At 38.8% G+C, this 13,667-nt stretch overlaps 1 protein-coding gene across 2 annotated transcripts in view; it reads right to left on the minus strand.

Annotated features, from left to right (window-relative positions):
- Positions 1-13,667, minus strand: part of kdm1a (lysine (K)-specific demethylase 1a) — a 68,875-nt gene that overhangs the window by 49,611 nt on the left and 5,597 nt on the right. The window contains exons 2-6 of one of the 2 annotated variants that reach the window (XM_060847242.1): positions 12,926-13,091; positions 9,583-9,621; positions 9,011-9,144; positions 1,940-2,018; positions 1,504-1,596 (exon numbers count right to left, since the gene is read on the minus strand). In XM_060847242.1, the coding sequence (XP_060703225.1) occupies positions 1,504-1,596; positions 1,940-2,018; positions 9,011-9,144; positions 9,583-9,621; positions 12,926-13,091 (511 nt within the window). The remainder of the gene's footprint in view (positions 1-1,503; positions 1,597-1,939; positions 2,019-9,010; positions 9,145-9,582; positions 9,622-12,925; positions 13,092-13,667) is intronic. The other variant, XM_060847243.1, reaches the window with a different exon arrangement.

The following is a 13,667-nucleotide window of genomic DNA, read 5'->3' on the forward strand; positions in this document are numbered from 1 at the left end:
GTCTGGTTCCAGAACTTGATCCAGAATTGTGCTATGGACCCCACAATTCCCTCATTATAAAGATTAGATTAGACTAGATTAGATTACTTACAGTGTGGAAACAGGCCCTTCGGCCCAACAAGTCCACACCGACCCGCCGAAGCGTAACCCACCCATACCCCTACATTTACCCCCTACCTAACACTACGGACAATTTAGCATGGCCAATTCACCTGACCCGCACATCTTTGGAATGTGGGAGGAAACCGGAGCACCCGGAGGAAACCCACACAGTCATGGGGAGAACGTGCAAGCTCCACACAGTCAGTCGCCTGAGACGGGAACTGAACCCGGGTCTCTGGCGCTGTGAGGCAGCAGTGCTAACCACTGTGCCACCGTGCCGCCCAGATGACGTACTTCCACCACTGAAATTTTACTTGACCCTATTTCAATGCATGCACTGCTGAAATTCTTATGTATTTGACACCCCAAACTCTACTGTTCCAAAATTCCCCTCTCCATTAAACTGAACTCACCCAAAACTCACCTAACTCATAACAGATCCTATTTACCCCACTCTTCTGCTTACAGATCTACATTGGGTCTTGCTAGTTAGAATTTACTTACAGAAGAGATTTACAAAGATGTTGCCAGCGTTGGAGGGTTTCTACTAGAGGGAGAGGCTGAATAGGCTAGGGGTGCTTTCCGTGGAGCGTTGGAGGCTGAGAGGTGACAGAGGTTTATAAAATCATGAGGGGCATGAATAGGGTAAATAGACAAAGTCTTTTCCATGGGGTGAGGGAGTCCAGAACTAGAGGGCATAGGTTTAAGGTAAGAGGGGAACAATTTATAAAGGGACCTGAGGGGGAACGTTTTCATGCAGAGGGTGGCACGTGCATGAAATGAGCTGCCAGAGGAAGTGCTGAAGGCTGGGACAATTACAACATTTAAAAGGCATCTGGATGGGTATATAGATAGGAAGTGTTTAGAGGGATATGGGCCAAGTACTGGCAAATGGGACTAGATTAATTTAGGATATCTGCTTGGCATGGACGAGTTGGACCAAAGGATCAGTTTCCGTGCTGTACATCTCCATGACTCAATGTTTATCCAGGTCTTTCCCCCCACACCTATAACCTCTATCAACTCTACAACAGTTTGAGAGGTCGGTGTTCTTCCAACTCTGACATCTTTTGCAACTCTGAATAGCCAACAGGAGCCATGCCTTCTGGTCTGTAGAATTCCCTACACAAATCTCTTTACTTCTCACTCACTCTCTCCCCCCGAAGACATCCTTCAAAATCTACCTCTGTGACCACTTGTTCTAACATCTCTTTCTTTGGCATGATGTATTGGCAAAAGGTCTTTTCCTGTGAAGTTTTATTATATTAAAAAGGTACCGAACAAATGCAAGTTTATTAACGAGACTAACTATGTCTCCTTGAAAGTGAGCATCAGTATCATTTCATTCTAATTGTTATTGACACTATTGCACTATATTAAAATCCAAGCAATAGTACTCACTTGGAAGTGGTTTCACCCGTTTGTAGATACCAAAGTTAATTAATCCATGGCGTTCCAAGTAGCTGTGTATCCTGTGAACCAGTACAGCATCACCTGAGACAAAGAGAAATTAACAATGTGCAGCAAGACAAACAGTACAATCAAGCAGATAAACTATATGCTTTGTTTAAAAATAATCCTGGAAAGCATTGTACATTGATTTCAAACAAGATTACTTTTCTGGAAATTTTCGGTTCAAATTGCACCCTAGACGATCTAACACACAACTGAAAATAAGTATTTTTCTTCTATATTTACAGTTTGTTAAGAAGTATTTCTCAAACCATTTCACATTCTAAAAATGCATTTTCTTTAGTCAAAGATTAATACCTATTTGGACATTACTCCAAATTCAGGAAAAAGTTCCCGCAAGCTCACTTATAGTAACCTCACTTACTGTTATATGGAGACTCCAGCTGCTGATGAGTTACCTCAAAGGTTAACTGCACTTTAGGGTTATCCAGCCAGAGCTGCAACTGTTTAAAATGGAAAGAAAAGTAATGAATAATTGCATTTCAAATTAACTTTAAAAATGTCTGCTCATTTGTTAAGAGGATAATGCCAACAGCTACCCAAAGAATTTTTGCAGGCTTTCATTCAGAGATTTATTTCATTCGGATTCTGATACCCTGGAAAGGACATCCTGTATCTATAAGAAGTTATTTAGGGAATATTATTTCACACTAATACATTACCTAAATGTAATTAAAAAGGAATAAAGGATAGGGTTGAAAAGAAAAAAGGGACAGTGAAAGTAAAATAAAACTTTGTATGCTTACTAAATTTTTGAAGAACTGAAACTCTTCACTTGCAAAGTCAAACTTGCAAGGACACAGGGGCTGTTTGGCAGCACTAACGACTGACCACACACACACTTGTTTTATTGTACTTAACCAGTGAATTAACCACAACTTCATGTTGCTTTCAAAGTTGAGTTTATTCTGCACTTTTTCCACACTAACACATAACACTGCAGTCCCCACCCAAGGATGCATTCTTAGCCCCCTACTGCATTCCTGTACATTCAACTGCGTTGTCAAATTCCAAATAAACACCATCTACATGTTTGCTGATGACACCACTGTGATAGGACAGATATCAAACAACAAGAAGTCAGAATACAGAAGGGGGAAAGAGGGCTTAGTGACATGATACAGCGATAACAAGTTATCTCTCAATGTCAGCAAAACAAAAGAATTGATCATTGACTTCAGAAAGAAAGGGGAATAACACGTACCCTATCTACATCAATGGAGTGGTGGCTGAGAGCATCAAGCTCTTCGGAGTGACGATAACCAACAACCTGTCCTGATTTCCCATGCAGATTTCTCATCAAGGTACAACAACCCCTCTTCTTCATCAGGCAACTCAGGAAATTTGGAATGTCCATGAGTAGCTTCATTATCTTTCATAGATGCGCCACAGACAGCATGCTGTCCGGGTACATAATAGCTTGATATGGCAACTGCTCTACCCAGGACCGTATGAAAATGCAGAAGGTTGTGTGCACACCCCAGACTACCACGTAAGCCAACCTCCCACCCACAGACTCCACTTACAAGGCTTGTTGCTGTGGAAAGATTGCCACCACCAAAGACCCATTCCACCCCGGTAATGCTCTCCGACAACTTCTTCCATTAGGCAGGAGATACAGGAGCTTGAACACATGTACCAACAGGTTTAAGAACAGATTTTTCCCTGCCATTATTAGACAGATGAATGGACTTTCTAACTTTAAATAATGCTGATCTTACCTAGCACATATTCTATTTTTTACCCTACGATCCATGTATCCTTGCTTACTAGTCTTCCTGTACTGCTCGCAAACAAAGCTTTTCACTGTACACGAGACAACAGATCAAATCAAATCAAATTTATTCATGAGGTACTGATTATAGTAAAGGAGCAGAATAACTCCTAGAAAAATCCAGATTCCTCCAATTAACTATGCCTGTCTATATTCCAGGACTTGGTGTTTAATAATGTGCGTAATAATGGTGAATATTGTTGTCCTCATCAATATTTCTCATATAAAAATCGGGTCATTAATGCATTCAGCCAATTTCCTACCACAAACTATTAATGGTGAGAGATTTCCAAAGCATTCAGATTTCTGAAAGGAGTTGGTTGGTTGGTAATGGTGGTGGAAGCTGTTAGCAACATTACAGAACAGGAATTCAAACCCCTCAAGCAATGCTTTCCAGGTTAAAGGAGCAAATAAATTAACATTTTATGCACCATTGATATGATTGCAATTACAGAGAATTAATAAAAACATACGAACAAGGAAGAAGAGTAGGCCACTCAACCCTTCAAGTCTATTCCACCATTCAATGATCTTAATACTAACTCTACATTCCTGCATGCACTAATCATCTTTTATCACCTTGGTTAAAAATAAAACTGTGTCTCAGCCTTAAAAATATTTAAAGATTCCGCCCTATGAAGAAGGGATTTCCAAAGACATTCAAACTTCAGATGAATTTCTTTTCCCCTTTATCAGAAATCCCTTAAATTTTAAACTATGACCCGTAGTTCTAAATTCACCCACAACAGGAAACGTATTTTCCACACCCACTTGGTCAATTCACCTCAAGATCTCATTTATTTCAACTAAGTCACTTCTGGTCTTCTAATCACAAAGGATGCAGAACTAGCCTGTCTAGCCTTGCCTCAAAAGGCAATCCTACCTGTTCCAAGTATTAGTCTACTGAACTTCTGAACTGCTTCCAACACATTAACATCCTTCTGTAAGTACGGTGACCAGTAATACAGACAATACTCCAAAAGCAGTCTTACCAATGTCATTTATAACTGAAGCATAACCTCTCTACTCCAGCATTCAATTTTCCTCACAATACAACATAACATTTTATTCGCCTTCCTGACCATCTGCTATAATGGCATACTAAACCTTCTGTGATTCATAGTTTAGGGCACTCAGATCTCTCTGCAACCTCTTAATATTTATAGATAATTTTTTTAAAATTCTTATTGTAAAAGGAAAATTTCACTCTTTCCCACATTAGACTCCATTTGCCAGATCTTTGCCCACTCACTGATCCTATTTATATCCCTTTGTAGGATCCTTATGTGCTCTTCACAACTCACTTTCCTATCCATCTCCAAATCACTTACATAAAATTGTAGTGTTGATGCCAGAGCCCAGAATGAACACTGATGGCTATTACTCGTTTGAACAAAATTCAGTTTGTTGTGATGGGTCAACAGCGCAGTATCTAATTCTCCAAACACTGCTGGTCAACTTGTGCCTCTCCACCATTAACCAAAACAAAAAAAAAAGCAAAACTGCAACCCTGCCCCGAGTACCCCCAACTGAAGTACAATGAAAATCTAAAAATTACTAAACTTACTTCCATAACATAAATGAATCTTGACATAGCAATTTAGGGGTTGAAATCATGTTATAAAGACCCTGTTAATGACTGTTTATTGTCCTAGTATGACACTCAACCTTGGACTCCCACAAACAAGAATGATGTTATGATGTCATGCGTCAGCAAGTAGCAAATTACTCTTACAGAATTTTAAACTTCTTACACTCTATCTAGACTTCCATCCACTGCATGAAATTCAAATGAAATTTCTGTTCTATAGCAGCTAATTGGTAGAGACTGATTGCTTTGATTAGTCAGCACAATTATTGCTGAATCATGCAACTGCAAGCATGGCAAACCAGATCGGTCCTGGTCTTTATGCATCAGCAGTTCATACATTCTTAATTCCACGGTTTCCAATAACCAAAGCCGATGGTCATAACTTTCTTTAGTTGGCTGAAGATCTTCACTAATGCAATATACGCTACATAACAACAACAACAACAACAACAACTGGATGACAGCTTTTTCTGACCAGTTATTCAATACCAAGGCAAGATGCCCATGAGAACAATGCTGCTTAGCTGCCTACCTTCCTTTCTTCTCCACCTCACCCATTCAGAGAATTGACTAAAAGCAGACAGAAAGGTAGAAAGAAGTTGAGGTAAAAGGCAACACAAAGCTTCATCTTTGTTTTTGTAAGAAAGGAGTCTTGTGCAAATATATCTTAAATATCCAGCTTTCACTTTCAACATGGTTTAATTCCCTCTACCTATCACTCATTACCTTGAGATAAGGTTAGACTAATCCAACAACAAATATGTACTGCAAAGTTCACCATGCCACAAAAGATTGTTCTTAACATTGAATATTAAGGTACACAACCCATTGAAAAACCTATAAATCTAAAACAGCTATTTGACTTTTTTTTCCATTGTGACATCCTTGTATTCAGGTTTGGAGATTTTGCATTCTTGTAAACTATATGACAGAACCTTGGGCACTGCGAAGATGACACCAGTCCTATTAGCTCTTTAAAAGGGAAACAATGACAAAAGGTTATGATTCCTACTTACCATGCACCAGAAGCTGACATTCCCTATTGACATTTCCAGAGCTGTACAGACTGTGCAAGAAATAGTTCTGACTGCAATTGAGCGATTTGCTAACGTCATTCAATGCAGCTTCTCTTACAGACACATGCCACGCCCAAGTTATAGCAGCCAAAAGGTACACCCAAGTTGTGAGGAAATTAACCGGGGCAAAAGTTAATTCAAGTAGATTTTATTGTTGCTTGAAAATTCACAAGTAACAGATGAAGGACTAAACCTCATCAGCACAGTAATGAGCTGAGAAATTCAATTTGCCATCGCAGGAGGTTGACATACTCACAGAAACAGAATGTTGGTACAGTCATCCACAGAAATGCCAAACTTGGTTTCAGTTTTTCAAATAAGTCTTGTACCACTGGATTCAGACCTCAATCCATTTGGATGTCACTTTCTTTTGAAGGTGAACAAAAAATCTCAACTAATCTGTTTATTTAAGAACATAAAGAAACAGGAACAAGCGTAGGCCAAATGGCTGTTGCAGCTCTGGTGACAGAGTCAATTGTGCTTCCTTGTTGTAAATACTTTATAATAAACTGAAGAAACAGGCTAGTTTTGGGATTTGTTTACTGTAGTATTAAATACAACTGAAGAAAACTGCATGACATTTTATAACATACAGTATTTTGTACTTTGACATCAAGAGTACGATTAATTAACTAACAATGCTTTGTAATTGATCAAAATTCAGCTTTTCCTGCAACAATCTACCAGTACTCACAGCATCAGCCAAAATCAAGAGCTATACTTGCGCTCCCAGTAAGCTGAAGGTTTAACCTATTCACTCCTCAAGGTTACATGTGCCATTAAATAAACAACCACATTTTCTAACCACAGGCTACACAACAGATGTGCTACAAGATGGCCATAATATTTTTCCTGACCAATATACTGCAAGGCCAGAACTTACAGGCAAAGCCAAAATTAGATTTATTGATATGAAAGTACCTTAAACTGATACTGCAAACATTACCTAAACTTAACTAAATTCTTGACTCTTTAGTAACATAACTAAAATATGCTGAAAACTTACATGCAGAACATTTCTCATCTGTCAACACTCATTCATGCTACACAAGATATGCATTCCAAACTTGATTAAATTGATATACTATAATAAAAGCGAAGTATTGTGGACTCTAAAGACCAGAGTTTCTCCAGCACTTCCTGTTTTTATACTGATATATTTTTATACTGTTTTACAATACTCAGGCATGCCCCAGAATTATTTTGAGTTCTTCTTTAGAAGGACACCCTCTGCTTCAAATCCATTGACATTTATTCTCTCAGATAGCTGGACAACTGCATAGCAATGCAGACTGATGCCAACAGCAAGGGTTCAATTTCCACACTGGCTGAGTTACCACAAAGAATTCTCCTTCCAACCTCTCCCCTTGCCTGAGGCATGATGATCCTGAGGTTAAACTACCACCAATCATCTCTCTCTAATGAGACCACAGTGACTTTATCTTTACTCACTGATGGGAATACTTTCCCCAAGAGATTATGAAAGAGTCACCCACTCATCAGTCAGTTGCAAACTTGACCACATTATCATTTCAGAAGTACTAATTTTGGATGTAAGTTGCTTGCTGAGCCGGAAGGTTCGGTTTCAGACACTTCATCACCATACTAGGTAACATCAACAATGAGCCTCCAGATGAAGCTCGGTGGTATGGCCTGCTTTTTATTATGTGTTTAGGCTTCCTTGGGTTGGTGATGTCATTTCCAGTTTTTCTCAGGTGATGGTAAATGGGACCCAAGTCAATTCTATCAAGAAACACATTGACTTGGATCCCATTTACCACCCCCCCCCGGAGAAACAGGAAATGGTATCACCACAGGAAATGACATCACCAACCCAAGGTAGCCTAAGCACACAAATAAAAAGCGGGCCATACCACCAGTGCTCCATCCAAAGGTTCATTGATGATGTCACCTAGTATGGTAATGAAATGTTGGAAACTAAACCTCCCAGCTCAGTGAGCAAACCTACATCTTGAACCTCAAATGAGCTACAAATCTTCTCAAAACTCACCAAGTACTAATTCTTTGAAGCATTAATACCAGAACTGAGTAGAAAATGTCAAAAATGGATAGAAATGCCTTCTAACAGATCTAACTACTTAATATAAGATGAATTGGCGATGCTAAATTGCCCGTGGTGTTAGGTAAGGGGTAAATGTAGGGGTATGGGTGGGTTGTGCTTCGGTGTGTCGGTGTGGACTTGTTGGGACGAAGGGCCTGTTTCCACGCTAAGTAATCTAATCTAATCTAATTAGCAGCTATTAATGGAGTAAGTCCACAAAATGTCAGAGTACACTCTGCTCATTTCTAGATGGATGAAAAGTATACTTGCTGCAATTAATAAATGAGAGAGACATGTAAGAAATACACGGAAAGTGTAAAAGAGCAAATAAATCAATGCTCTGCCTCCCATGCTGCATTTATTTAAACAGTTAGTATGATAGCTTCAAAGTTTCTAACTGCCTTTTGGTTATTTAGTGTATGTGTTTTGCTGTTATTTCCAATCCAGGAACCCAGAACCTTACTGCAGCAACTAAAGGCAAGACAGCATGGTGGTTCACTGCTGCCTCACAGCACCAGGGACCTGGGTTCAATTCCCACTTCGGGCAACTGTCTTGTGTAGAGTTTGCACATTGTCCTTGTGTCTGTGTGGTTTTCCTCCCACAATCCAAAGATGTGCAGGTTAGGTGAATTGGTCATGCTAAATTGCATTAGTCAGGAGTAAATGTAAGGGAATGGGTCTGGGTGGGTTGCTCTTCGGAGGGTCAGTGCTTATTGTTGGGCCAAAAGGCCTGTATCCACACCGTACAGAATCTAATCTAAAGTAGACAAACTGTTAGAAGTATCCTCCCAATAACTGTTAAGATTTTTAATGCGAAATACAATGCTGTCATTTTAAAAAGACAAAAACACACAGGTTCCTCTTTCCCTTCCTCCACAAAAAGAACATGCAGCAATGATTTAAGGAATTATGTTTTTAATACAGAAACTTACTGTGCGGTTTCTGATGTATAGAAACACCTTCTGGGTCTGTGCAGGACCACTGATAATGTCTGGGAAACAGGCTGCTTCCTGTGAGGTCATGCGATCGTGAGGTAGGCGACTCTGGAAAGCAGCACCCTCTACACCTGATAAGAATGAACTCACAAAATTAGTGCAATAAAACTTTTAACCTAGGGCCATGAAGAAACACGAGATAAACCTTGAGAGCTTCCAATTAAAACCAAACTGTCACCTGTCATCGTAACACCACATTAGAGTTGTCAGTTCCTCCCATGGACTTGACTTCTCACCCTAACAACACATCCAAGAATCCCTTCCATGTGTTGATCTGCACCTCTGCCCCTGGAAACTGTCCTAAACAACCACCAAAGATTAGACCCTGATCACCAGGTTCCCACCCAGATTCAACTTTAGCTGGAGAAGTTTCAGATCCCACAACCCAAAGTCGGTCAACACCTTCCTTCCTCACAAACACTACCTGCAACATAAAAAATTAATCACAAAATTAAAATTAAACCAGCGCACAGAAAAAAAATTTAAAAAGTAATTTAAAAAATACATACCTGCGATCGACCCTGCCAGATTGATGTTGCTCCAATGCACTGCGGGAACGAACGTAAAAACATTCACACGCATGCGCACACTACTAGTTTCCCTAATTTCCGCGGTCTCGTATTAAAACAATATTTTAAAATTTAACATGAATATATTTGCTTATAGATATTTAGTCTCTGGCAGACAAATACAACAATAAAAGCACTGAAAGGATTGCCAGGGCAGTTACCTCAAGCCACTATAAGTTTGGCTATCAGCTGCGTCTCCCTGAATCAGGAAATTTTCCATGACTAATATCCCTGTAAGCCTTCCAAAACACTAATTATGTCACTGAATCTTACATCTCCAGTCCCCTTTTCTACAAACAGTACCTTCCACTCCTCCCAAAACAGGTGATTTAAATATATTATACCCAATCCAATTCAACTTGGGTTAACTGTATAATTACTCTGTCTGAATTTCTTTATGGACTGTTGCATCAAAAGTCCTCTAATATAGTATTTAAAGAAGAGCTGTATAATTTAAAATTAAAACTTAATTTGATAATTAGGCACAAGATTTAGAGAAACAGGTTGCAGAATAAAATGAATTGGTTTCTTAAAAAACACACTTTCTGTACCAAATGTACATAATTCTAATAATTTATTGGACCTATATGAACTAAATTAGAATATACATTCTATAGATATTTAAATAAAGATATTAATAGATATTTAATTATCACAATAAACAAAATGGATGCCATAACTCCACACTGGAGTGTGGACCTGAAACAATACAAATCAGGAAGCACCAAAATATTAATATCTGGTCTGGTCTGTCCTTCTAACTTGGTTGGTATCAACTGAAGTAACAGTAGCAGCACGAGAATTGGCCTCAACATTCCTCCTGTTTCGGAACGGAGGAAAGGGAAACAGGAAAATTCAACCATCGCTTTTACTGCTAGCTATTATCCTATGACATTCCCAATGAAAAGTAGCCACATGCAATCATTAGGTATTGTCAAGATGAGGCAATGTAATCGTACCCTCGACACTCAAGCAGCCTGCTGACGTTTTCAAAATAGGCTTATAAAATGAAGAATGCCTTTTAAACCAAGTTTTTTTTATTTATTCATTTTGTGGGATGTGGGCGTTGCTGACTGGCTAGCATTTACAGCCAGTCCCTAGTTGCTCTTGAGAGGGTGGTGGTGAGCTGCCTTCTTGAACCACTGCAGCCTATCTGTTATGTGCGGTTGTCAGTGCCTGTTAAATTGCACCCCAGCAACACAAGGAGTAAGCAAAGAAATGGATAGAGGGAAACTGAAACCTTATGTCAACAAAATAAAGTGCAAACATGGGCTTAAAGTGCATCAAATCTTCATCACTTAATATTAATGCATACTTCTGAAGTTTGACTCATGCTTTCACTGTATTGATGAGTTACCATACTAAGCTGGATGAACTCAACATTTTATATGGTTTCTAAAATACACATACTTTTTTTGAAAATTCTCATTAGGAAGTTGTACAGTGTGTGTGTATTCTTTTTCCCTCATTAGTAGCAACAAATGCCCTGCCAATGTCAAGGTTTAAAATTAGCACTTACCTACACTTTCCTCTATTCTCAAATGGAATTCCCACTTCTCAATTTCTATCCTGCCTAAAAGAAGACTTTTATTTTTTTCATGCCATTCTCCCTTTTACCACCGAATCCTCTCACAAACTTACTTTCCCAACTATAGTTTACTTGAATACTACCCCACATCTGGGAAAGCATCTCCAGTAAAATGATCACAATCTTAAACAGGATACCAGAAGTCACCTGTCATTAGATCTGCAGTCATGCACTTGCTTTTAGCTCTCAACTTTTATTGTGTCTATGTATATCCATAATCATATTCTTCTAATCCAGCTTCTTCCATTTACAAGTAACGAAATGTGCTGTGCTACGTAATCTTTCTACACCCCATACTTATTGAAATCAAGTCTCACTGACCATGTTCTGCTCTAACTTTCTCAGTACCTCAAAATTGTTTACTTTTCAGGCACATTCAATCCTCCCTCCCATCAACAGTTTACATGGTATACATAACATAGGATACTCAAATGCAAAACACTAATTAAATCAGGATATTATGACATTCAACAAAGGTAGAGCAAGATTAGCATGGATGTTTTAACCTTAAAACTGAATTACAAAATTAAATCATAACCAGGCATTTATTTTCTCACTTTTACAGGTTATAGATTTTACAAGCCTTCACTGTGGACATCAATTTTTAGTGACAGAAAATTCAGAAGGTGACCTGCCAGTAAAGTTACTGTTGACAAAAACTACGCAAGAGCCAAGCAAAGGGGAGGAAATAGATACACAAATCAACTGAAGGTTGCAAAAGGGGAATTATTAGAAAATAACAGATCTCTTAGCTCAGCAGAAATCTGTGGGCCAAGTTCCAGGACAGGGACTTTTTAATCAAGAGTTAATTACCAAGTAGTCTGTCCATGTCTGCATTGCAGACTCAACACAAAGCAGCCATTAAGATTAAGTATCAGATTCAAAGAGGCAGGTACTGTCATAGACATCAAACAACCAGCCCTACAGAGTCAAAAGGAATTTTCTGGAGAACAACAGCTCAAACTTCTACAAGCTTTCCTTCTTATATATTAGAAAGGAGTTCTGTCACATGCCAACTGCAAACAGACAGAGACAATCAAGGAAGACAGTGACGAAAGGAAAGATCGTATGAACATATTATTTAGGGTTAGAGTGGGTCATTCAGCCCCTTCTGCCAGGTCTACAATTCAATAAGATTGGTTGCTGGCTAGATGTTTTAAGATATTCAAAAAAAATTTAAAAGGCCAAACAAATATAGTTGTGTGTCTTCGAAGATTCAAGTCTAACCTTTGGGGGAAATTGGGGGCAGTTTCCCGAATGATATGCACACTTATACAGCCCAGATTGTGTGCAGAGGATACATCCTTAAACTTTGCAAGGAGCAAGATGGAAGCTGTCTCACACATGTTGACAGTGAATAGATAAGACAGCTGGAGGCAGATATGTGCGTTTCTATTAACTCCAACTATCAATTGAGTGACACCAAATTCACTGTGGTCTAATACACATTTTATTTCACAATTCTGACTCGCACTGCATTCTAGAGCAGAGCAATCAGATAGTAGAAATTAGCTTTTATATGTGGAATTTTGACAGATTCTAAAAGCAAAATCTGGGTTTTGTTATTTTGCATCGCTTCAAATAATGGAGAATTTTACATTCAGTGCTTATTGAACACCTTTCAGCTTGTTGGGGGTTCCATTATCTCTTCCCCATCCAACAAGATAGACAGCAATCTGAGTAAATGTCACTTACCAGATGGTTCTTCTGGATCACTTTCAATTTCCTCCTCAGGTGGAGGTGGCTGCGGTGGTGGCACCTGCTTCTTTTCTTTTTCAGCTTTTGCATTGCGTTCCTCTTCTGAATAATATTCATCTTCTGATAGGTTGGCCAGGCTTTCATCCATCTCTCTGTATTCGACCTATAAAATGAACATTGCAAGAGAAAAAAAAATGTCCTTAGCAGCAGGTCAAATCTCTCACACTTTGGCAGTGATCATGTTAAAAAAATATATAAACCATGTATTTTTAATTCCTGTACCAGTGTTCTATGACACAAAGGATTGGGAAGCTGCCTTCACAAAAATACTCCACATAATATTTTAATTTTGAAAGTGAATCTACGATAATGAGTCATTTTGCACTATCAGCACAGATCACCAAATTATATAATGTAGAGGGAGACCACTTGGCTTTTATGCCAATGTCAGCACTTTGAAAGAGTATTTAAATAATTCCACGCCTCTGCTTCTTCCTGAAAGGTCAGCACAAGTTGATTCAATTATTTTTGGAAGTTACACTTTAACCTGTTTCTATAATCTTTTCAGACTAGATCAGAACTCACTCACTTGAAATGTTGGCAAAAAGGTTGATATGTTAAGTATTTATGACAACAATGTATTTGCTTACACAATGTTAAACCAATAGCTTCCATTTCAAGAGCTTGCTGTCAATTTATGCTACTGTCACTTGTCTCCCACAATGATATCTGCTAGCTT

This window comes from Hemiscyllium ocellatum, chromosome 30, assembly GCF_020745735.1.
Source record: "Hemiscyllium ocellatum isolate sHemOce1 chromosome 30, sHemOce1.pat.X.cur, whole genome shotgun sequence".
Classification (NCBI taxonomy): Eukaryota; Metazoa; Chordata; class Chondrichthyes; order Orectolobiformes; family Hemiscylliidae; genus Hemiscyllium; species Hemiscyllium ocellatum.